Source organism: Coenobita brevimanus, chromosome 44, assembly GCF_032717465.1.
Source record: "Coenobita brevimanus isolate Jiangsu-jjx chromosome 44, ASM3271746v2, whole genome shotgun sequence".
In the NCBI taxonomy this organism is placed as follows: Eukaryota; Metazoa; Arthropoda; class Malacostraca; order Decapoda; family Coenobitidae; genus Coenobita; species Coenobita brevimanus.
In genome coordinates, this window is record NC_136997.1 from 9,936,739 (window position 1) to 9,963,026 (window position 26,288).

At 40.0% G+C, this 26,288-nt stretch overlaps 1 protein-coding gene across 1 annotated transcript in view; it reads left to right on the top strand.

Annotated features, from left to right (window-relative positions):
* LOC145397968 (glutamate receptor ionotropic, delta-1-like) overlaps positions 1 to 26,288 on the top strand; it is a 125,260-nt gene that overhangs the window by 73,842 nt on the left and 25,130 nt on the right. Inside the window, exons 3-4 of the mRNA XM_080270943.1 lie at positions 10,538 to 10,781; positions 11,016 to 11,165. Of these exons, the coding sequence (XP_080127069.1) occupies positions 10,538 to 10,781; positions 11,016 to 11,165 (394 nt within the window). The remainder of the gene's footprint in view (positions 1 to 10,537; positions 10,782 to 11,015; positions 11,166 to 26,288) is intronic.

Genomic DNA, 26,288 nt, shown 5'->3' on the forward strand with positions numbered 1-26,288 from the left:
CTCCAATCTTACCTCAACACAGTACACCAGCAGTTCTCAAACTTTTTAGTGTGTGATCCTATTTGGAATATTTCAAGACTTCTCGACCCATAGGGTAAAAAAATCACACACACACACACACACACAGAGTAACCGGTAAATAGCCTATCGTAGTCCTTATGAATATGCTAATAGTGTAATTAGGATAATTACAATTTCATTTAAGTAAATAAAATACATTGAAAGCATTAGGCTTATTCTATGTCCCTGAGACCCATCAAAATTCCCCCAGCGATCCACCTTTGGGTCAGGACCCATAGTTTGAGAATCACTGCACTACACGAATGGTTCACCACAAACAGGCTCTAAATAACCCCAGTCAAATCTACAGTGACTCTTCTCACAAAGTGGACAGCAGAACAATCACATTCCACACCTCACCAAACAAGACTCCCCTACCACACACACACACACACACACACACACACACACACACACACACACACACACACACACACACACACACACACACGGTCAAAATCCTTGGTGTAACATACATCAATGTCATTTAAACAACAGACCACGAACACTCAAGATAAATTAATACCGAGACTCAACGCCTTAAGGTCACTCTCCCACAGAACATTTGGACACAACAATGAAACCACCACCACAGTATACAAACAATATATAAGTTCAGTGATGAATTATGCAAGCCCTGTTTGGGCTTCTAACCCCACTAAAACACGCTACAACACTCTACAGACCATACAGAACAAGGCCCTAAAAATAATCACAGCCTACACAACTACACCTGCAGACCACCTACACCAAGAAACCAAAGTCCTCAAACTCAAGAATCATCTAGACATGAGAGGCACCCAAATTCTCGGCGCAGCCTCCACAAACCCACGCCATCCACCACCCTACATGGCAGCACATCAACACACATCAGCTAACATCAAAACATCACCCAGCACACGAGATCATACACAAATACTGTCATCTCTACCCCCTCGCCCGCCTCAGACCAGCTTCCAGAAGCACATCCATACTCATATCACTCCCTGTTCCATTCAGTCACTTAAAGACAACACACAGCTGCATGCACGGCCTCCTGATATCCACCCTTCTGAATCCTACCTCCCTCGTGAGGACAGGGTCCACCTGGCCGGGCTGAGATGTGGGCATCATCCAGCCCTCTTGAGTTATCAAAAGAGGCTGGATGACTCCTTCACTGATGTCTGTCCGGGATGCAACACAGCACCCCATACTATTAAGCACATTATGGAAGACTGCATTGCACACAATCACCTGCGCCGACAACACAACACACACTCCTTAAGTGCTTTGTGGGAAAGCCCGGTCTCGGTCCTTGCCTTCCTTAGGGACTCGGAGCTGTTCGCCCAGACTGCCTTGGGAACAACAACAACAACAACAACAACAACAACAACAACAACAACAACAACAACAACAACAACTACTACTACTACTACTACTACTACTACATTCGGCAGGAGAGATACTGTGCCTCATTCACACCTCATAATCTGTATAGTGGGAAGAATAAGAGAGAACAGTATACGCAATAAGTAGAAACTTCGGTGCTTTTGGCAAAATATTTCCCATGGAAAAAAAAAAAAATTCAAAACCGGATCTAATTCATCATAAACCTGTAAAATCGTTGACTTCGTTCTCACTTTAGTCCAGGCACAACCTGATGATTTTTCTCAGGTTACGGACAATCTCTAATAGTGCAAAGGTTATGTGGAAAATTAAAAGTTTCTCCGAAGTTGAATAAAATCGTCTGTATGCAGCAAGTGGAGAAATTTGTCACCTGACTAAAGAAGTTAATTAATATCCCACAATTCCAGTTAGTCTCTTGACCTAAGTAACTGACGTCAACAACTCGTTCTGAGTATCATTGTTGGAAATACCAAGGGATGTTCCAGCTAAATGAGGCCACACACTGAAGTGTTATTTTACAAGACGATCTTCGAAAATGTAAACTGAAACAAGGAACCCGCAGAGCAATATTAAGTTAGAGGCCAAAAACTTTGACCCTGTCCTGTATCCTTGATCTTTGACCGATTCTTCTCAAAACTGACTCACTGCACTCTTCCTTGACTCTCAGACTTTCCATGAAACTTCGTCCTAATAGGATCAAATCTCTTTGAGCTGACGTGGCTGTGAGCTAGGCTCGTATTCTCTCCGGTTACAGATCCTTGGCGATTTGTTTTGGGATATGAACGGTCATTATCTTATTGTGCGTTATTAATACAGAGCATGGTGATATTGGAAGTAATTATGTAAGACACAAAAGGGCAGTAAGGTGTAATAAACAAAATCACTCATTTGGAAAATGGTGTTAGGGAGCTTTCTCAATCGAGAGAATACAGACCGTAGTTTTTGGGCCAATTGATCATAGAATAATTTCATCGGATGCTGACATTCATACTTCCAACCATATATGCACTAAATTGGACTGCAACTGAGTTACCTTTACCCAGTGAATTCAACCTTTAACACAGCTTTGTTAGAATCAGATCTTGCCTGACTTTCATTAGTTCCATCAAGGCTGGTCCAAATCGGATCAAATCGGTTGGAGTTATACTGTTCACACACCACGAGACAGGCAATCCAACGACTAGAAACACACACACACACACACACACACACACACACACACACACACACACACACACACACACACACACACACCGGGCGACACACTGCACCCCACACCAGTTATACTGTGTACTACTATTATTAAAACTTCCCTCATCTACAGTATGTCAATCAATCAATCAATCAATCATTTCCTGTGGCACCCCACGGGATGCATAGGGCCTCAATGAACTCTCTCCACCAATATTTGTCTCTTGCCATCTCCTTCAGGTCCCACCAACACTCCTCTCCTGCTTCTTTTTTCATTGTCCTCAACCAGGTTTCCCTCGGCCTACCTCTACCTCTTCTTCCTCTAGCAATCCACTCTGGCACATCCTGTATTAAACAACCTTCTTTTCTGTATATGTGCCCCAGCCACTTCCAGCGAGACAGTCTCACATATTCATTAACTGGTTCCACTCTCGTAATATCTCTTACTCTTTCATTTGTAACTCTGTCTTGCCACTTTACCCCAAGAATGCTTCTCAGTATTTTATTCTCAAATCCTAATACTTTCTGATCTGTTGGAATTGTACTGTACCATAACTCATGCCCGTAAATTAAAATTGGTCTAACCATGGACTTGTAAATTTTCACTTTAGTATGTACCGAAAGCATATTATTATTCCAAACAGATTTCAACATTCCAACAGCTCGCCAAGCCTGTCTAATCCTCTCCTCAATTTCATTGTTTAATGATCCATTAGATGATACAATCGTTCCCAGATATTTAAAGTTTTCTACATTCTTCACCACATTATTCCTAATTACACAATCGATTTGGTTCTCCACGTTCATATTAATAATTTCAGTCTTTCCACAATTTATTACCAATCCCACTTTTTCTCCTTCCTCCACCAGACAATCGAGCACCATCTGCATCTCGTAAATACTTCCGCAAATCAGTACAATATCATCAGCATAGTCCAAATCCATCAGCTTCTTATTTTCTTTCCAGTTAATTCCTGCACCTGTTCTCCTTACAACCTTTTTCATAACATAATCCATAATGTGGGAAGCTTTATTGTTTTTGTCACTCTACTACTACTACTACTACTACTACTACTACTATTATTATTATTATTATTATTACTATTATTATTATTATTATTATTATTATTATTATTATCATTAACTCACCACACTGGTGGTGAGATATATTGTCCGTCATAATTATTATTATTATTATTATTATCATTATTATTATTATTATTATTATCATTATTATTACGAGGAAGTAAATAACTCGTATTCGCTCGATTTTAAAGCTACGTCTATTATACTTGGCCATCTGAGTCCCCCATCTGGCGGCTTCATATGAACCAGTATCATGCAGTTCTTATCGCTGGCTATTGAGCTCAAGCTGAAAACCTATATATAAAAAAGTCTATTCGTTTATTCTCAGAAACTGATAAAGGTACAAACTTGATATTTTTGTGGGACAGCCAAGGACGGGCGGCAGGTTTGAAATGACTCTGGGCCCATTTGGACCTGTACTTTCTGAGATCGCCCACGGGTCAATGGAAAGTAGCTTGCCATTGAATGAAAACAAACAAAAGAAAAAAAAAAAAAAGGACAGAATTGCGCTACAATCATCAAACTTGGTACATTTATAGAATTTGATATGCTATGCACTGACCCAAAACTGAAGGTCAGAGCCAAGGTCAAAGTTCCTAACTACCTTCATTTAGAAGGGAACAACACTATCTGAAGCCTAGTGACATCACCAGGACCACCGATTAGGTATTGGGGAATAAATTGGTCCCTGCAGTCGAAATAAGGACGAAATTGGATGACCCTGTCATGTAGTGAAGTGCTGGCCACCAAGTGTGAATGTCCTTGACCCAAAATTAAAGGTGACAGCCAAGGTAAAAGTTCAATTGCACAATGTCGAAAATCAAGACATAATTGATCTACAACCACCAAACTTGGTATACTGTATTTATAGAACTTCATATGATATGCATGGCTACCAAGTATGAATGAACTTGACCCAAAACTCAAGGTCATAGCCAAAGGCAAAGTTAATAATTTGCTTATTTATTATGTACTGAAGTCTCATGCACAAGACGGATGACCTTGTCTTATGGTGAATTATTGAAACTAAAAATGACAATTCCCGTTTTCTAGCTATTATTATTACTATTATTATTATTATTATTATTATTATTATTGTTATTACTTTGGACAAAGTAAATGGCCATTAGTAGAAGGCTATTTAACCTGGAGCCTTCAACAGTGGAGTATATAGGTCCATGGAAAAGGGGGGGAAGGAGACACAGGGGTGAATCCAGAATTTTTTAAAGGGGAGGGGGCAAGTGAAGCGAGCTTCTACAGCTGGGGGTTCTAGGGGCGTGCTGTAAGCCCCCAAGGAATGTTTTTTTTTTGAAAATCAAGCTTTTCTTGGGGCATTTTGAGGCATCAGGAGGGATATATTGTACTAATTTAATATTCAATGGCAAAACAATATGAAGAAGCTTGTGTATTCATGGTGGCCTATGCCATATGGGCAAATGTTTTATATACGAATTTAATCTGCAGGTATGTAGGCCTACTGGGACAAAAGAGGGGGCCATGGCCGAGTGACCCCCCCCCCATATAGGCCACTGGCCTTCAATCTTTGTCAGCTGATCCCCTCAGCTGGTCACTTCATCTGGCAAAATTGGAAGGAAATCGGTCAACTGGATCTCCAGATATAATCTGGAACATTGAAAACCACATTGTGAACACTGTCTCAGAAATTACTTAAACTGGAAAGCTGAGATGTTTATAGCTTATACCCCTACCCATGAAGCAGATCTGAATGGAGTATAAACTTAATCGGGAGATATCCTCCGAGGTCACCTAGAGTCAGTTATTGGGATTTTCCCTGATATTCCGAATGTCACCAAATTTTCATTAAAAAAAAAAAAAAGAACAATGTAAGAGTCACCAAACTTGATGGACTTCTAGCCTGTGATGACGTAAGGCGACAAGCACAAGATCAGTGATCCTGACCTCACCTGGTAAAAAAAAAAAAAAAAAAAAAAAAACTTTCCCGGATATTCTGGATGTCGCCGAATTTTCCAAGAAGGACTAAACCTAGAGCCACCAAACTTGGTGGACATATACAGCAGACTGTGATGACCTAAGATGACATGCACAAGATCAGTGACTTTGACCTCAAGGTCATTAAATAGCTTGGCTTCATAGTAGGCAATAGCTGTGAGAAGGTTTTCTCGATCAAAACTGTGTTTCAACAATTTAACGGTGTTCTAGTTATTATTATTATTATTATTATTATTATTATTATTGTCGTTAATATTGTTACTGATGTTTTTGATGCTGGTGTTGCTATGTTTATTGAAACTTCCCACATCCCCTTGGGAAGTTTCCATGTTTTGTCAATATTATTATTATTATTATTATTATTATTATTATTATCATTATTATTGTTATTATTATTATTATTATTATTATTATTATTATTATTTTTAGTATTCTTATTATTGTATTTTATAGTACTTGTTTTCAAATTGCGATATTTCGAAGGCTATTAAGCCTACAGCCTTCAAAATTGGTTCCTAAGTTGGACAACTGTCTGCTCCTTTTGGCCAATTACAGTGGCAGTCAACTGGATCTCAGGTATTATCCAGAACACAGAATAGCGAGTCAGGCACGTGTCTGAAGAACAGTGTAAGCTAGAGAGATGAAATTTTCCTAAAATATAGCCTTAAGGCAGATGCAGTGTGAAAATGACCATGGTCCCAGTCGGTTGATTATTCTCTCAGACTGCCTGGGGCCAAAAATTGGTACTTCTCTGGATATTCCAGATGTCACCCAATTTTGCAGGAACCATTAAATTTAGAGCCACTTAACTTGGTGGACTTACAGACTGTGATGACCTAAGGTGATGATCAGTAACCTTGACTTCAAAGTCCCTTTATACTGTAGTTAGGCGTCTATCTATAGCCAGAAGGCTCAATCCTGTAAGGGGTGGTCACAAACAAATCGCCTCCATGTCGCCCGGTCCCCTGTCATTTCACTGCCCCTCTCCCAGCTCCCCTCCCCTCCTCTCTCTTATACATTTCCACTTCATCCCTCCATCCCATCCTTGGCCTCCCCTTCCCTCTGCCCCCCATCCACCTCGCTCACATACACTCTCCCCGTTAGTCTCTCGCTCTCCATCCTCTCCACATGGCCAAACCACCTCAGTGTATTTCTCCTTAAGCTTTCTATCACATCCACATCCACATCACAACGCCCCTTCACTTCCTCATTTGTCAGTCTGTCCCTCCATGTAACTCCACTTGCTTCTCTCAAATAACTAATTCCCACTGCTCTCACTCTTGACTTGTGTCCCTCCAACAAGATCCAAGCTTCACTTCCATACGTTAGAGCTGGTATCATGATACTGTCTTGCAGCGACTTTTTTACTTCCATGTTCACCTGCCTGTTTCTTGTCACAGCTTTCAAGGAACCAGCAACCTTTCTTCCCTGTTGTACCATTTCAAGCACTTCACCCTCCAAACTTCAGCCCTACTTCATCACGCTACCCAACTACTAAAATGCACTTACATTTTCTATTTCCTCATCATCCGACATCATTGTACATCCAGTGACTTCATTTCTTTCGACGACCATAACTTTACTCTTCCCTACATTCACTTTTAGATTCCGTTTCTAACACACTTTTCCAAACTCATTCTTTATCAAAATTGTCCTTGTACTCTTTTACGGTCTTCTTGTTATTTATTATTATTATTATTATTATTATTATTTTTGTTGTTGTTGTTGTTGTTCCTGTTTATTGTTTTTATTATTGTTAGTATTTCCCCTTACAAATTAAATGGCCATTACTCGGAAGCTACTTAGCCTAGAGCCTTCGCACTTTGTTGGTTGAGTGCCACAGCTGGCCACTTCATCTGGCAAAACTGGAGGGAAATCGGTTAACCACATCTCCTGACAGTATCTGGAATATAGAAACCGCTCAAGTTAGAAAGCTGACATTTTTATTGCATATGCCGCTAACCGAGGAGCAGATCTGAAACGAGTATTTTTTTATGTAAGGAAGAAGGAACCGAAAGCCAGGAGCCTGCAAGTTCTTTCCTCCAAGTAAAAAAAATAAGAAAACAAGCAAACAGAGAGCTAAATTGAAGATCCGTTCATTTCAAGATGCCTGGACACACTGTGTTTCAAAGACTGGAGATCATGGGCAGTAGCAAATACGGAACGAAGAAAACAGTTTCAAGTTTGGCCTGTGGCATACATGAGGGACTGCAAGTAACGGTAAATGCTTGCATTAGGGAGGTGGACAGAAATGAGATGAAAGTTTGTTGCTAGACGGGTGCAGGTGATACGAGCCCCCCGTAGTGGTGGGGTGATGCAAGTAGACACTTCAGGGGAACAGTGACCATTGAAGTAGTGGCAGAAAAGAGAGAAAGATTTAGCAACAGTGTAGTGAAGAGACTGAGGCTGAAGGGAGCCAGTAAGAACAGGAAAGCTAATGAGACGAAAAGCCTTTGACTCCATCTTGTTGAGGAGAGTGGATCTGGGGAGCTTCTCCGCACATGAGAGTTGTACTATACACAGGGGAGAATGAAATCCGGGTTTAAAGTCAACAACTTTGCATGGGTAAAGAAAGCACGGAGTCGGCTTAGCACACTTAATCTTTTAGAAACAGATTTTACAAGAAAGGCAATATTTCCTATCGGAAATGTATCCCGAGAGAAGGAAACCCGAAGTATGTTTAAAAAGGATACAGGATGGAGCTAAAAAAAAAAAAAAAAATAGAGGGTACTCTTATGGAAGATTTTGTGGGATTGATAGCTGTAATAAGAATTGAGTTTTTGATGCATTAAAAACAACATTAGTTTTACCCCAATCAGAGATATGAGCCAAGTCAGACATTAGGTGTGCCATAGCCTCATCCCTTGTTTGATGAAGTAACTGCTGAGATGGACGCTGCAGGAAGAGAATGGAAAGGTGAAGGGTGGAGTCATCAGCATATGAGTGGATAGGATCAGATGTACAACTCAGAAGGGCATTGATGAATAAAAAGAAGAGATTTGGTGATGGAATAGAGCCCTGAGGAACACCACTATTGATAGCTCAAGGAGAAGAAAGGTGGCTGTCTATAACACAAACTATAGAACGATCAGAAAGGAAACTAGAGATGAAGACACAGATAGAAGGATAGAAACCGCAGGAGGGCAGTTTAAAAATTAAAGATTTATGTCAGACTCGATCGAAAGCCTTTGGGATATCAAGTGCAATGGCAAAGCATTCGCCAAAGTCCCGAAAGAGGATGTCCAGGAGTCTGAAAAGTGGGCGAGAAGATTGCCAGTGGAGAGTTCCTGACGGAACCCATACTGACGATCAGAAAGAAGATTGTGATAGGAAGGATGCTTTAAATTATTTTTTTAGAAAGCAGACTCGAATACTTTCGAAACGGAGAATGTTTAAGGAATTGGACGATAGTTATAGGGAAAGTAATTGTCACCCTTGTTTGGGACAGGCTGAATGAGAGCAAACTTCCAGCAAGAAGGAAAGGTTCAAGTTGAAAGACAACGGCAAAAGGGTTTACCTAGGCAGGGTGTAAGCATAGAAGCACAGTTCTTGAGGACAACAAAAGGGACCCCTTAAGGACCAAATGCCTTGTTAGTATTGACACCAGTGATGGCAGAAAATACATCAGTTGAAGACATTTCAATGTCAGCCATGAGTAAGTCTGAGCGGAAAGGTGATGGAGGAACAGCACCAGAATCGTCTATGGTGGAATTCCAGGTGAAAATCTGAGCGAAAACTTGACTCATCAGGAGAAGGAATAACTACAGAGACATCAAAGTGGACAAGAGGAGGGAAGGATGATGATTAAAGTTGTTACTAAAGATTTTGGTAAAAGTGCCAGAAGGAGCGGGAAGAATTAGAGTTAGAGAGTTCAGAGCATTTAGTACAAAAGAAATTAATTTTAGCATTGCGAAGAACAGACTTAGCACGATTCCGAGCAGAAACATAAAAGAGATGAGATTCAGGAGTGGGTTGGGTCCAGTACCTTTTGTAGGCCTTCTCCTTGTTGTGGGCAGCATTAGAACAAGCGCTAATAAGCCTTATTATTTTTTCTTCGTTAGTCAAAGGCTATGAGAAATGTATGTATGCTTCCATGCCAGAGAGAATAACTCCGTAATGCGCAAGGTACACTCAGATGGCTCTCGGCCATGGAAGTAATAATCATTCCAGGGAAAGCAAATAAGTACTACTTATTATTCTACCCAGTGAAAACATGAGGAGGTTATGGGAAGCAGAAATATAATGATGGGATGGGATTGGTAATGCTGGAGGAGCCGTCCCCACAACACACAAGTATTCACCTGCTATTTGGTAAAGGTGGGGCAATATATGGACCACCCGGCACAACACGAGCTATATATTTGTGCTATATTGATGATATGCCAGACTTACGTTGTACTAAAAAAAAAGAAAACATTGGTGGTAGGATGTGTTGACTATCATTCACTCACTTGATGTAGTGCTGCTTAATTTTTCCTTTACCTTTACAATACGTTTTCTGTGTTTGCCCTCCTCGCTTCTTATTTGTTCCCTCTTTCCTGTCATTTTTTATTACTCTCTTTCCTTTTCAGGTGGTTTTACATTATGTTACATGCCTATTTTTTTTCCCCTGTAAGCCAGGTCACCATTCGCAACTCTGAGTGGATACCATACAACCAACCCATACGCGTTCCCTGCCTGCCAGCAAGTGGGTTGGCAGAGGGTTAGTGTCCCTCCCTGTAAAACAATTAAGTCAGAGACAAATGGCCACCCTTTACGGAATTATGGCGTCTGGCTATAGATAGATTTTTTCCTCCACATTAACCTCTCATTATTCTCTCCTCCATGGCCCCTCCCCACCAAGACCTTCCATGGGTAACTACGGAAGTTTCGTGCCTGAAGCCCTGAAGTCTTCTGACAATCCCACCCTCGCTACTTTGGGCAAAAAACTGTTTCTAGACCCTCACATTGATTTTTCGGATCCTTACGGATTCCTGATGGAACAAGTTCATAAGGGTACTCATGCCCTTATCGTCTCCTATGATTACCTCATCTTTACCCAGCATCAAAAAAAGGTCACTCGTTCTACCTACATAATGGATGATCAGGTTAATATCAAGCCTTTATCTTAGTGTATGTTACCAGTCTGTCTCAAAGAGTATCTTAATATTTGAGAAATGACCTTATATGGCAAGTAGGTAATTGCTTTCATTTTTTAATTTTTTCTGTTTCCTCTTGAATATATATACATTTCAACTGCAATGTTTGAGAAAAATACATTACTCAATAAATATGATCAAGGATTATGTTTCTGGTGTCTAGTTTGCACGAATTCTTCATAGCTCTACAAAGGCTACTTGTCGTGGTTCCTCCGACGCAACACTCCTTACACCACCATCCTGTCTGACCATCTCAGCCGTCTAGTGGAGACCGGAATAATGGCGAAGATATTTGAGGCCCATAAAGGAAGTCTCATCGGAGAAGAAAGTCAAGTAAGTAAGTAATCAGGATTAACATTGGGTAGCCATCGTTTTTTCAGTATTCACAACACAGATGAAGGCAACGGAATGCTAAAGATAGTCAGTTTGTCACCCTTCAGAGAGTCCGATATTAATATTACACTGGATATCTAATAACAGATATTCCGTGGCCTCCTCTTAAACTATTGTTTCATGCACCAAAGAACTGCCAACCCAGAATATACTCCTATGAATGTTTGCTTACCGATTACTATGTTTACATGGGATAGGGAGGCTTAAAACAAGGTATAATAATATCTGGGGAGAGAAAGTCCTGGGAAGTATTGCACATTCCATCTTTCATATACATTGTGTGTGAAATTGCTGTGTACACAAAGTTGCTTGTAGCACAAGTACTTTGACAGAATGGCCACCACGTCCAACAAAAGCACTCAAAAGGGAAAGAGATTTCCAGTCCATATTCCCACCCCGTTTTCTTGCCCGACATCGAAAACCAACATCGTATTTGAAGGCATAGTTCTGTAACTGATGTGTTACCCTTTTTATCATCAAATTGGCGTATAAAAATATCAGTAGGTGAAATAAACAGAGCAGAATGAGAAACCACAAAAAAAAAAAAAGTCAGTAAGGCTAATCTCCTTTGGACAAATAAAACGCCCACTTTATATACTTAACATATTTACTTAACACATGCACTGAATATGTGTGTGTGTGTGTGTGTGTGTGTGTGTGTGTGTGTGTGTGTGTGTGTGTGTGTGTGTGTGTGTGTGTGTGTTCTTACCTAATTGTATTTTTACAGGAATGAGTCAAGCTCGTACTGTCCCGTGTCTTAAACCATATTTATCGTACATATCCTTAAATTTGTGAATTGTTTTGGCACACACTATTTTATTCGGTAGTGCATTCCATTGATCAATTGCTCTGTTTGGGAAACTGAATTTCCTTACATCTTTATCACCTCTCTTCTTATGCAGTTTTTTGCAGTGTCCTCTTGCTGATGCTTTCCCATATGTTAAGTAATCATTTATGTCTATTTTCTCCTTCCCTGATATGCATTTATATAGCATTATCATGTCACCTCTTTTCCTTCTCTCCTGTAGTGTTGGTAGATTCAGTTTATTTAGTCTTTCTTCGTAGCTTAGGTCCCTTAAGCTTGGTATCCATCTTGTAGCGACCCTTTGAACTTTTTCAATCTTGTCTATGTGTTTTTTGAGATGAGGACTCCAGACTACTGAAGCATACTCCAGGGTTGGTCTAATGAATGATGTTATTATCCTTCTTAGCATGTCTTCATTTATGTATGTGAATGCTATTCTCATATTTGCAAGCAGTGTATACATGTTCCGTACCTTGTTTCAAGATATGCCATCATCACTTGTATGGACCTTTCCTGCCAGGAGCAGGTTTGGTGACAATCAGTCCGGCAAGATTACCAACATGTTTGTAGCATGTTGGTAAGCATGTATCTAGCATGTTCCTGACATGTTCCTAGTACTGTTCGGGCAATGTTTTAGGCACCATGTGGACGGGGCTTGAACCTGATATTTCGTGTTATCAAAGTTTAGAAGGTCTGGAAAAAAAAGTGGTGGTACTAGCAATTACTGTTTACCACTACCATTAAACTGAAGATTAAAAACTGAGAATTACACTGTGTAAGAAACTAACCATTTTTTTTTATGTTGATTTTTACGCAATTTCTGATCAACGTCAGTGCGTAGATTCTGAACATGCTATTAGTTTTTGTTTAATTCCAGAGTTACAGGAATTATGCAACAACATATGTATCATACAAGGTCAGGAACTGCAACTTGTTACGATTTCGAGATTGTTGAGAATGTCAAAAGTTTATATATTTCCAGGTGTACTGTATATCAGGAATATAAATAGAAAAGAAGCAAACAGTACCATCACAAGGAATGCAGGACACACAGTTTCTAGAAATGCACTTTTGATCATGACTTTCTTCTGTAGCTGTGACGACAATCGTGCAACAATCCCCAAAAGTTATCGCCCATCATCGCCTCATTCCACCTGCCCTGAAATCTGGTTTCCATCAGCAGAAAGTCCTTATGGAACCGTTCGCCATGCTTCTCGCTGACTGCACCCAAGTTGCTTTTGAAGAAATCAAGGCAGGAATGGAGATAGTGCAATTTGATTAACATTCTGCATCCATGCCGGTGGAATGTGCCGATCAGGTCATCGACGAGCTGTGCAGAATCTGGTCTCCTCTAGTTGCAAAGAAAACCTTCCACAACCCCTCTGTATGCATTACAAGCGTGCTCCTCATCATCGGTCATTTTACCCTGGAGATCACAACTTGCAATCATTCTTCTAACTTGCGGCCTGGTGAATATACCAGCAGTGATCTTTGCCGTGCTCAACTTGGGAAACATTGATCGGACTTGCACAAACGCATCGCCATCCTTGTCGACGGCTTTCACTAATTGCATCACAATACCAAGTTTTATGTGTAGCAGGGGTAGCAATATCTTCTCTCTGGGGATCAGTGGAACTCTCAGAACATTGCATGAGCCTGGTGTGAGGCTCTCTCTGAGAGGCCAGTCTTTCTTCATGAAGTGTTCTGCATCGCTCCAGCTGTCCCACAAGCATAAAAAAACATGAGTACTTCGTACAACCGCCTTGCATTCGAAGCAGGAATGAAATGATTGTGAAATCCCCAGAAACCTCCCATCTGTGATCTGAGTACTTGATCTTTGTCAGACAAATCTTCACATTCTCAAAGGCTTCTTTCAAAACCTCAGAATGTACAACAGGAATTGATGAGAGTTCGTTGCCATTATGCAAAAGTACAGCTTTTAGGGTCTTCACGGAACTGTCTATGAAGAGTCGCTATATGAGGCCATGTAATCCACTCCCACGGCTTGGAACAAATCCTTAACATCAAAACAATAACACAACGAGGTTGCCTCACAAAATTTGAAGAAGGATGCAAACTTGCTGTGGCGATTCCTATAACTCAACTTGCACCTGGGATTCAACAAGTTCCATTCACTTAGATGTGATGACAGCAGCTCAGCATTAGACTTCGTTAGTCCTAAATCTCGGACCAAGTCATCCAGTTCTTGCTGACTGGGAAAGTGTGGAGTGTCTCCGGAACATTCTCCAACATACGATTCATCATTGTCCTCTCCATCACTGAAGTTGTCCTCAGGGTCAGAGACAACTTCTGTCTCCGGAGGAGGGACAGAATCGCCAGCTCATCGTTGTGAGGCACCGGAGAGATCGAAGAAGGCAGATTTGGATGTGCAATGTTCTTTTTGCCCTGAATGCTCTTCACACCACTTATATCAACAATGCAAAGATAACAATCATCATGGTGATTCGAAGGCTCTCACCACACTCTCGAAACTGCGAAAGGCATCTTCTTTCTCACTCCTCGTAGCCAAGCTTCGCAGTGCACAGGAACAGCTACCACAAGTGTAGTGCAGAGCCCAATCCTTATCTTGATCGCCCATTGCCACGCCAAAATATGCTTTGTATGCACAAGCAAATTTGGCAACAAGGTGAATTTTGTGTTTGATCATTTTCGGCCCAAGATATTCTCAACATACATTATGTCTACTGGTCATCCTCATCAATAAAAACACCTTTAGGAACAGCTGAAACACATGTTGACCAACCAAACTGGCAACGTGAGACTAGCTCATCGAATGAAATGACTCGATCCACGTTGCATGACTCAATAATGGTCATATCAGCGACATCTGCATGGATGCAGATGTGTGTGTGCGTGTATATATATATATATATAATATGAGAGAGAGAGAGAGAGAGAGAGAGAGAGAGAGAGAGTTTACTGGAGGAAAAAGGAAGGGGAATGTGCAAGGGACAGTGTGCTTGTGACAACATTTTATTAGAAATATTGATAATAAGGTAATCTTTGTATATTTTGGAAAGTGGACAAAAGAACAATACTGATAATGTGTGTGAAAACTCAGTGAGTATGAGACAAATATAGTGTTGGCGGGAGAGTGGGAGGTGTGTGGCGCAAGGTGGGGGGGAGGTGAGGTGGAGCAGAGGTGAGGTGGAGTGTCTCCCACGCTCACCTCCCACCACACAGCAATTCCGCGCTACTTGTTATAGGGCTGTGATGAGTGTACATACCTCTAATCATATTTTTCAAAGTGTATATTAGTGGAAACAGCAGTATCAGCTAGTCAAGTGTGCCAAAAATCGGCGATTTATGGGTGGTACCAATATGAACCTGCGTTATTTTCACCCATTATTTTATATATATACCACAATACTGTTGCTGTTTATGTACTTTTGTAGCAAATAAAAGTAAATATATGTATTTGGGTTGGTTCTGATTTGAGACCCTCCTCCTTCCCACTGTAGAAAAACGTGCCAGCCAGGCTACAGAACACCTGGCTGAGATGAAGAGGGACGCACCTTAGGAGCACTTATGGGTGACTGAAGCAACTTTCTTGGCGATTTTCATTAGTTTCTCACCAAAAGTGAATGTTTGAGCAAAAAATAAAAATACAAATACAAATCGAAAATTAATGTGGTGGGGGGCCCAAAATACCGGGAGGGTACGGGTTAAGAAATGCAACATAGTGGCCCATCATCCAGTCTCGAATGGTCTAGTAGAAAGCCAGAATAGGAAGATATTGGAGAGTCTGCGTCACATAGTAGATCAGACTTCCACTTGGGATGCACCATTTAACCCCTCCGTGGCCAAAGGCCCGGAATTTTCCATGCACGCCAGGCCAATGCTGGGGTCATTTTTTGAAGTTTCGAAAACTGATTTTTTTTTTTCTTGCCATATTGAAGAGAAAGTTCAGATGCACCTAACAGTGCAAATCCCAGCTTCCTTGACGCATTTTGTGGCTTGCAATGGAGCGCGGAAGTTGCAGTAATATCGGCAACCGATATCGCTGCCAAGGGGTGCTGCCGCAACGCAACTGAGCAGGTGTCGTTATTTTTTTTTACCTTCCAAAACAATGTGAATGGTGCTGAAATGTAGCGCATATATGAGATATGATGATATCGAATGATTTCAGTACATAATCTGTTAGGGATGGCTGGAAAAAAAAAAAAATTATGAATACTTCACCTTTTTTATATAAAATATATTTATGATAGTTTCGAGTTATTTTTTACGTTATCGTTGTGCCCATGCTTGGAAAAAGGAGCAAAAGAGTTGAATTTGCGGTCCTAAATGAGAAAACTGTACATCCTCCAAGGCTAGACTCTGCCACGGGAGAATAAAGTGGAGGGTCAGATCCGATTAGCAATACGGAAGTTAAGTCGCAACTTCGAGCTCCCACACCACGAGCATGACTAAAAATAGAATCGTGATGCAGTTTCAGAACTAAGATTAAGTCAAATTTTAACGAATACAGATACAAAGCAGAAATAAATACGTCTACAGATGGGGGAAAATGCATTTTTTTCCATAGTAACATGTTCATCTTAATAATTTTACGTTCATCTTTATCATTTTACCATGTTATTTTCACAATACGTATTGCTGTCTCGTAAACAGCTGTGAGTTTTGCAAGGGAGGAAAAGATTGTATTTTCTGTCTGGGTCGAGATAATGGGTGTAACTATGAGTTTTTTAGGCATGGCCACGAGCGAAAAAATCGTACATTCACTCGCCATGACAGCAGGTGGTGAACTGACAGATGATATGTGAGAGGGTGAAGTCAAGGTCAGACTCATGTCCCAGATTGTCTTTCACTTCCCGAAGGTTTTCACAGTTTCCTAGAAGTTGCACTGCATCAAATGATCCAAACCATTACAGCAAACCTGAGCAAATAGGTAAAGATACCATGACAAAAATGTATTTTTCACTTATGTTTTTTTTACATGTACCTGTATTACTTCATAATCGTAAATAGGTGGTTGTGTGTGTTTTGCAAGAGAGGACAAAGATGGTATGTTCTGCCTGGGTCGAGATAATGGGTGTAATTGTGCTTGTTTAGGCATGGCCAGGAGCAAAAAAATCGAAAATCCACTCATCACAACAGTAGGCTCTGAACTGCTTAATGAGGTGTATGGGAGTGTAGTGAAGGTCAGTGTGAAGACATCCAGAATGTTTGTTCTCTTCCCAAAAATTTTTACAGTTTTTTATAGGCCGCACTCAAACGACGCCTGCGGCCATTTATTGGCTAAACGTCATTCGACGCTGGCAGCCACGGAGGGGTTAAATGATGTTACAAACACGTTAAATAATTTTACGGGAATTCTTAAGCATGAAGTATTGAAGGTAAAGATTGTATGAGAGTTAATGTATATAAAATTACATGTAGATAATTTGCAAGTTTCTCTGGACTCGCTTGTCTCCCAAGTTTCTAGTTTAATACGTATTCTAGTTGATGCTGTCGATAGTCATGTCACCCTAGATTTAGTAGCTAACTCTGACCTTTGCTCTACATTGGAATGGGCTCACTCTGCTTTCGACATGTCTCCTGTGATTTCATTTTCTTCTTTTGAACACTACTACCGTACCCAATACTAGAGATCACATTTCTTACTAAAGATATTGTTCATATCCCTCTTTGTTCTTCTATCACATTCGACCTCTTTCACATCATTCCCTTTCCTTTCTCGTAAAATAATTCCCTGGTACAAGCCTCTGTCTCTTCAGAGCACTTCCTTCTCTCCCATAATCATTTCTATATCGTCTTCACTTCCTCCAGTGACCTCGACAGATGTGCTTTTCTTACACCAAACTCTCGAGTTTGTGCTGCATACCTCCTAACAATCTTTCCTGGCAGCGTTGCTCCTTGCGAATCTGCCTTAGTCTGTAACTTCTCAGTACAACCTGTCTGTACCTTTGTTCCGGCCCCCAAGCTCCAAGTGCACCAAGCTCGTCTAAATCACATCTGCTATTTCTTCTTTAGTGTCTCAACTCCGGTCAGTCTTATTTGTCCAGGATCTCTTGTCCACTGACTATCCCCAAATGGTTTGTACAAGGTCCCTGATTATTGTACAGTAAAGCCTGAGTCTGTAATAGCCCATGCTACACATTATCACTTCGCACTTCGCTCCCACAAATATGACATCTTCAGACCTATTAATACTACCTTTCATCTACCAACAGACAATCTTTCCATCACATCAGACAACTTACGTATGTTGAACTTTCTGAATCATTCTAATTTCCTTATGAACCAGTTGCCTTTAGCCTTTAAGACCTCCCCACGCGACAGAGACACAACACACTCCATACTTTTGTCAAGGTAAGCGTTCTGGACTTATCACTCAGAAACTACTAAGGATCTCATCAGTCCATTTATGTGCAATATTGCGTAAGCAACCACAGGGACAGGGAGAATCCACACGCATAGCGGACACCACCTGATTCAAGTGCTCCACCTACTGTACTCCTTACCCATGGTACATTTACGTTTGTTCACTGCTCTCCACTTGCCTGGGTTCCTTTGCCTTTTCCTGGTAACCACGGCCTGTGCTGAAGATATACCAGTGTTACTGGCACTCATTTGATGTGAAAATAATAGAATTGAAGAGTAACTGTGACCATCAAGACGAACAACACAACCACCATGAGTAGCAATGAGAAACTGCATTCTTCAGCATGGAAAAAAGATCACCTGAGGCGTTTAAGGACTCATGATTGGCAGCTTTTATGTCTACGTCACTGTAATCGCTATCGATAACTTCTCTTTTCCAGTGAGTGGCTATTATAAATTACTTTTTACCTTAATCTTACTTGAGATTGTCATCTTCCCATCTTGAGTAGTATACTGTACTCTTTCATTAATACTAGAATGTCGTGCTACCCACGAATAATTGCTATGCAAGGATGTACTGCAGCAGCACTGTTTTTTTTCTGCCGCTAGGTACGTGAAATGAACTGCAAAGGGATGAAAATCTGCACCAAGTTAAGGTGAGGGGCCACAGTCGAGACCACGTGGTGCTAATCGGTGACGTCAGGTCACATGGTGTGAAACAAGCACCGTGGTTAGCCAAGACAGAGGGTTGGGCAGCTCTGACGCTGAGTCGGGGGTAAGTGGCTGTGTTACCACATACTGCATTGGACCAGAATGATTTCATTATCCTTACAATACTGCAGGGGTGGGTGCAGTTACAAAGGTGTTTTTGTACTGCTTTATTAGCGCAAAACTGCAGTCATTCTTGGATTCACTTCAGAACTTTATTCATCATATGACAGTCGTTAGAGGTCATCTACATTCACCCATTCAGGGCAATTCAAGCTATTGCCGCCACAGGATGATTTTGTTCAGGTATAGGGAGATTTATGAGAAGGTGGTGAAAGTGATATGAAGAAATCTCCCTTTGTCCCTTCGGTATAATAACTTCTTTGATATCAAGTTCTTGCTGCCACCAGATAGTCTTCCCTTGGCTGAATACAGGGTTTGACAGCAAAAAGAATCACAAACCGTTTATATCCAACCCCATCAGCCCAACAGTCTCCCCTCAGGTGAATAACAGTAACAAATATAAAACATGCGCCATTGACCTGGCCTGGGATGGAGACTTGTCAGAGGTACAAGAACCACTGTAATACTGGCTGTGAATGACGCTGTGTGATGAGATAATTGAGGTTGAATTAAGAGCGTGGATTAAGAGTGGCAGGTGACTTGCACTAGTGTGTGTGCATACATCACAGCCTCTCAAGACCGACCTTACAGCACCACCCGCACCCCTGACGCACCACCTCTCTCTCTCTCTCTCTCTCTCTCTCACACACACACACACAGTCACTAGGTCTGAAAAACTAAGAGCATATTTCCTGCACTACTCTATTAATCTAAGTTGCATGTAATGCATCCCATTCATCGCTAATAATTAACCGCTCCTGGGTACATCGTCTTTGTATTTCCTCTAGTGGTGCTCTGTCTTATTGGATTTTTTTTTACTGTTTGTATGCTATACTGTTGTGTCAAGCGAATGGGCAATAGACTGCACGAAATCCGTGTCGCAACAAGGTTAGCGCGACAGCCAAGAGACGTGGAAACTGGTAGTTCTAAGTAACACTCATTATGACTGGTGAAGATGTGACGTTCATACTGAAGAAAAAAAAAAGAATCCCTGTGCAAAATTGAAAGCTGAGCTAATTGAAACAAAATGTAATAATATAATACCTACACAGTGAGTCAAGGACATGAAAACTAGTGAAATACAAATGAGATACGGGAAGTGAATTTATGATCACCCTCAAACAGTGCCTTCTAAGTAAGAAACTAAAGTGTATAGAGTGGTGCATTCAGTTGGTATACTCCCCATAGAAGTATCATTGTGGTTACTGGTACTTACCATATATATATATATATATATATATATATATATATATATATATATATATATATTAAGACATCCATTTGTTAATTTGACCAAACCTATATATGTATGCTATCACTACGCTTCTCATATACTACATGCCTAGTTAATTCGTGGCCTATACCACGATAGTGAATTGTTTACATTCTGCTTTGCATTCATTAAAAATTATCACCTTCCTTGCTTTTCCAACATGGCCATGTAATGTAAATATATTTTTTCTTTGTTGTATCCAACTTCTTACATTCTACTATAAGATCCCTTTTTATTATTATACTCCCCTGTAGTCCCCAGTCAACTGTATAACCTATGCAATTACACTCTTGCCACATTATGACTTAATGCCTCCACCGCTGTGTCAGGAGACACGCTTTTTTTGTTTTTTTAAATCGCAGGGGAAAACTGTTGTAACCATCTGTAATAATATATAGTTTGTAAGTATAGCATGTAAGTGTATTGTAAGTGTGATCTAAGTAGGGCGCCATTGATCGCTTACTAAGGTCTGGCCTGATTCAAATTCTGCTGAACCCTGAGTTTAAGGCCGCACCACAGGCCACAGCCCTGCCGGTGAGAATCCGGCAGTTAGCAACGGCCTGGGGACGTGTAAGGGTGGTGTTCATACGGCTGTGTTGAGATTATAAGGCGGTACTTAATATATTATCAGAAAACCACTCCCGGATTTTGAATTCACCTACGACTGACGTCAAGGGGGATTAACATTTTTAACAGAAGCTCGTCAGGAAACCTCTGTGTCTATGAGAGTTCGAGAGAGAGCTTGCATGCGAACTCCTTAAAGAAAATTCAACTGCACAGTTGACAGGTGCTAGCCGGGGGACAGCGACTACAGCTGACAGGCTAAGCTGTGCTGAGTTTTTCTGGTGGCACAGGCTGGTAGGGATTGGCTGTACCACAGCAGGTCGTCAGGCTTACTGGCGGTGTCACGTCTGTCACACGACCAAACCCCGTCCCCCAGCACAAAAAGAGACCTCAAACCATCGTGCTAGTGCAAGGTCCCCATATGCACTAAATGTTTTTCCAAGTATCACTCCGGGTGTCATTACTGAGCAGGTGTGTGGGAAAGTGTAAATAGTGTACAGGAATGCTCAAGTGTGTTATTATAAATAAGTGAAATGTTGGATATTACAAGTGATTTATAGTAAGTGATGAGAAATAAGTGTTTTATAATAAGTCTACAAGTTCATTCCTCTTTATTGGATATTAGTGAAAAAAATGATTGAAAATACCTTGAGACAGCCTATCTGTTACCTGAAAGAAAACCACTTGTAAGAGGGCGAGAACGAAAATTATCTGGTTAGCTATAACTAAATTATTTCACTTGATAATCAGGAAAATTCTGCTGAATATGAGCATTAGTGTATTTGTGATGTGAAGTACAAATATTTAAGTTTTGCGTATAACATTTATAAGATTTTCAAGATGCCCTTCATTAGTACAAATTAGTCTGAATTATAGTACAAATAATTACCTCATACTCAACTATACTGAGTGAAACGGCCACAACATTTGCTTGTCAAAGTGTAATTACCCGTAATCGTGATGTCAAGTGCAATTATAAGTGTCCTTGTAAAGGGAAATTATGATAATTGATGGAAGAAGTGAGTATGAGTTTCCATTTGCCTCTCTAGGCTTTGAAGTAAGGGTATTTTTGCCAAAATCTTGGAAATCCCCTGTAAGGAGGAGTGGGGGATTGCTGGAAACACCCGGCGGCTAAGGGTTAATAAAATTGGCACTATAGTATATATGCAGCCAATCTTTTATCACAGTATTTGTATCTTGTTCAAAAGATTTCGGTACTGTATACTGTAATACCAACGGTAATCATAACAGCATTTATTTTCAGGTGTTGTAATAATTTGAAAAACTTCATGTGATATTTGAGGATTAATAGCAGGAGTAGAGTAATAATAATAGTAGGACCTACAACTGAAACTGATCATCAATTACAAACAAGATGAACCTCCAACCTCATCAGGAGAAAGAGTTGTCTCAAACCGACAAGTCCTCTCTCTTCAAGATGTGTACCTGGTATACATTTATAACACTGGTGACTGCAGTCGTCTAAATTCTCAATATATAGGCTTCACCACAACCACCTTGTCCAAGAGGATAACAGCTCACCTACACGACTGCAGAATTCAACGCCACAACAGAATAAGTCATGCTCTAAGCGACGTCTGCGGTGGGTGATTGAGCGGTCAGGGCAAGAATTTTAGAGAAATCTGCAAAATGACCGACAATGAAGAAAAGTTTGACGGTATGTTCCTGGCTATGGCTCATCAACATACCGGTGGGGCTATTGAGATACCCCACAAGAAGATGGAAGGACAAGATTCTTCCGAGGACTATTCTGGCAGAGAATATCTGAGCAACGACATGGAGAATGGAGAAGGAAGGGCCACAGAAGGATCAAACAATAAGAATAATAGTGGTGCAGCAGAGGCCCCAGGCAGCAACGACGACAGTGAGGAGGAGAAGGATAAACAACAAGAAAATGGGAAGAAACGGAAGCCTAGAATGAAAGACACAGAAGCACGGAAAAATGTTGAAAAACAAGAACGGAAAATTGGGAAGCGAGGACGGAAAAATGAACAGGTGACAGACGACAAAAATGACTCAGTAAACATTACTTTTAACAGTTTGGAAATCATTACATCTACACAAAAGTCTCCAGATACAAAAAGAAAGTGTGCTAGGTGCAGAAAATATGTGGGGAAACAAGACAATGTGGTGTGATGGATGTGAAGAATGGATTCACATACAGATGGGGACAAGAAGACATTGCACTGAACACAAAATGACAAGTGAATTATATGAGGCAGTTAGAAAGGACAATGGAGAGTGTGTAAATATAAGGTATAAATGCAATCAGTGTCTTAAAGGTGAGAGAGAAAATGGAGCAGACAAGGAAAAGAAGGGATTAAAACTTGCTCATAGGGAATTGGAAATTATGGCAGAAAGATATAAGAAAATGGAAGAAAATTTGGAGAAATCAAAGGAAAGAGATGAACAAAGTGAAAAGGAGAAGGAAATATTGTTTAAAGAGAAAGAAAAAGCGGAGGAAATGCAAAAGAAAGTAGAAAAAGAATATGAAGAAAATAGAAAGAAAAATTCTCATGGTGAAAAAGAAAAAGAATGTAAATATCTGAGGAAAATAATTAAAAATTTGGAAGGGTCATGTATGAAAGTATTGAAAAAGAAGAAGCAAAAATAAATGAGGGAAAACTAAGAGAAATCCTAATTGTAGTAAAGGAAGAAAACACTGCATTGAAAAGAAGATTAGATATTGAGAGTCAACAAAAACTTAAAGAACAGTATGACAAGATGGAAGAAGAAACCAGGAAAAGAAAAAGAGCAGAATACAGACAAAATATAGAAAAAATTGGAGAAAGCAAACAAAAAGAGATAGAAATAGGAAATGAAAATAAAAATCAAAGTGAAATATATGAAATAGAAGGGAAAAACAGCCAAGTAGTGAAAACCAGTGAGGATAATGTAATAGATAGTGAAGTAACAGTAACTGATAGAGAGAAGCATAAGGAACAAGAAAATTATGAAGCTACTGACAGAAAAGAAAATGGTAAAAAAGAAATGGCAGAAGGAGAAAAAGAACAACAGAAAGAAAGTACAGAAAAAGTTAAACAACAAAAAAGACAGGGAAATCTGGAAGAGGGCAAGGAAATAAAGGAGTGTTGGTATTTTACTAGAGGAAAATGTAAGTTTGGAAAAGAGTGTAGGTACAAACATATAGTGAGAATAAATGAGACAGTCATAGAAAGAAGGAACATTGAATGCAAGTACTATAAGAAAGGAAAATGTATGAAAGGGAATGGATGTAGGTTTTATCATATAAGAAATGAAAGGTGTATATTCTTTGAAAGAGGGTATTGTAAAAAGGGTAAATACTGCAGCTATGTGCATGAGGAAACAAAAGACAAAATAGTAAATGAAAATAGTGAAACAAAAATGAGGAACATAAGAGAAATATTGAAGGAAGAAAATTTTTTGGAAAGCAGAAAAATAGTAATAGAAAAATTGTTATTGAGAGTGGAAGACATATGGAAGGAAATGAAAAACTTGCAGGAAGAAAGAATGTAAGGGAAAATGAGAATATAAATGACAGGGAAAAAGAAGACAAAATAAAGAACAAAGGTACTCATAAAACAAATGAAAATAGAAAACATAGCAGTATAGAGTATCAAAATTATGGTAAAAATAATACAGTATTAAAATTTTGTATGCAAATTATAGAGGAATTAAAGAAAAGCAAGTAAGTTTAAGAGAAGTGACAAACAAAACAGACCCAGAAATTATAGTACTTAATGAAACGTTCTTGAGAAGAGGAGAAGTGGTGAAGTTAGAAGGATATAAAGCATATAATAATAACAGAGAAAATAAGGTGGGTGGAGGAATAGAAATTATGGTCAAAATAAATTCACAGTTAAACACAGTAAAAATCAGTGAGGAAACAGAAGATATAGAAGAAATGACAGTAAGAAGAGAAACCAGAAAAAGAGCACTGAATGTAATTAGTGTATATGGAAAAACAGAAGGAAGGGTGACAAACAATAAAATTAGGGAACAGTTTCAGTATCTCAAAGAACACATTAGAAACATAGAAAAAGTGGGTGAAGATTATATAATAATTGGAGACTTAAACGCAAAAATAGGAAATCAGGAAGATGGTATAGTTGGAAATAATGTAGGGAAAAATGAAGCAGGCAAAGCACTGATTCAAATGGCAGAAAATGTTAAAGGTGTAATTGTAAATGGAACAGAAAAATGTAAAGGTAAATGGACGAGTAAACACAAGAAATAATGAGGAAAAATCTATATTAGATTATGTGATAACGAATAGGAGTGTATACGAGGACATAATAGATATGAATATAGATGAGGAAGGAATGTATAAGCTAACGAAATACAAAAACAAAGAAGTTAAAGAAACAGATCATAATACAATATTAATAGCAATGGATGATAAAATGAAAGAAGTAAGGAATGACTATGTAAAACAGTGGTACTTTAAAAAAGAAGGAGGATGGGAAAAGTTTAAAGAAATGACAGAGAAAAATGAAATTTTTGAGAGGATGTGGAAAAAAGTAAACTACCAAGAACAAAGTATTGAAATTGAGTGGAATAAGTGGAAGAAAGCAGTGTATAATATACTGGATAAAGCATTTGGGAAAATAAGAATGTCAAAAAGGGTTAAACCAGGAATAGATAAAAGGGTGAAGATATTAATGGAAAGAAAAAGGAAGATCTATCTATCTATCTATTGCCAGACGCCTCAATCCCGTTTGGGGTGGCCACAAACAAATCGCCTCCAAGTCGCCCTGTCCCCCGCCATTTCACTGCCCTGCTCCCAACTCACACCCCCCTCTCTCATATACCTCTCCACCCCATCCTTCCATCTCATCCTCGGCCTCCCCCTCCCTCTTCCCCCCTCCACCTCACTCACATACACTCTCTTCGTCAGTCTTTCACCCTCCATCCTCTCCACATGGCCAAACCACCTCAGTGTGTTCCTCATAACGCTTCCTATCACATCCACATCCACACCACAACGCTCCTTTATATCCTCATTCGACAGCCTGTCTCTCCACGTGACTCCACAGGCTCCTCTTAAATAACTCATTTCCACTGCTCTCACTCTTGACTTGTGTCCTTCCAACAATGTCCAAGCTTCACTTCCGTACGTTAGAGTTGGTATCACAATACTGTCATGTAGTAACTTTTTCACTTCCATGCTCACTTCCCTGTTTCTTATCACTGCTTTCAAGGAACCAGCAACCTTTCTTCCCTGCTGTACCCTTTCAAG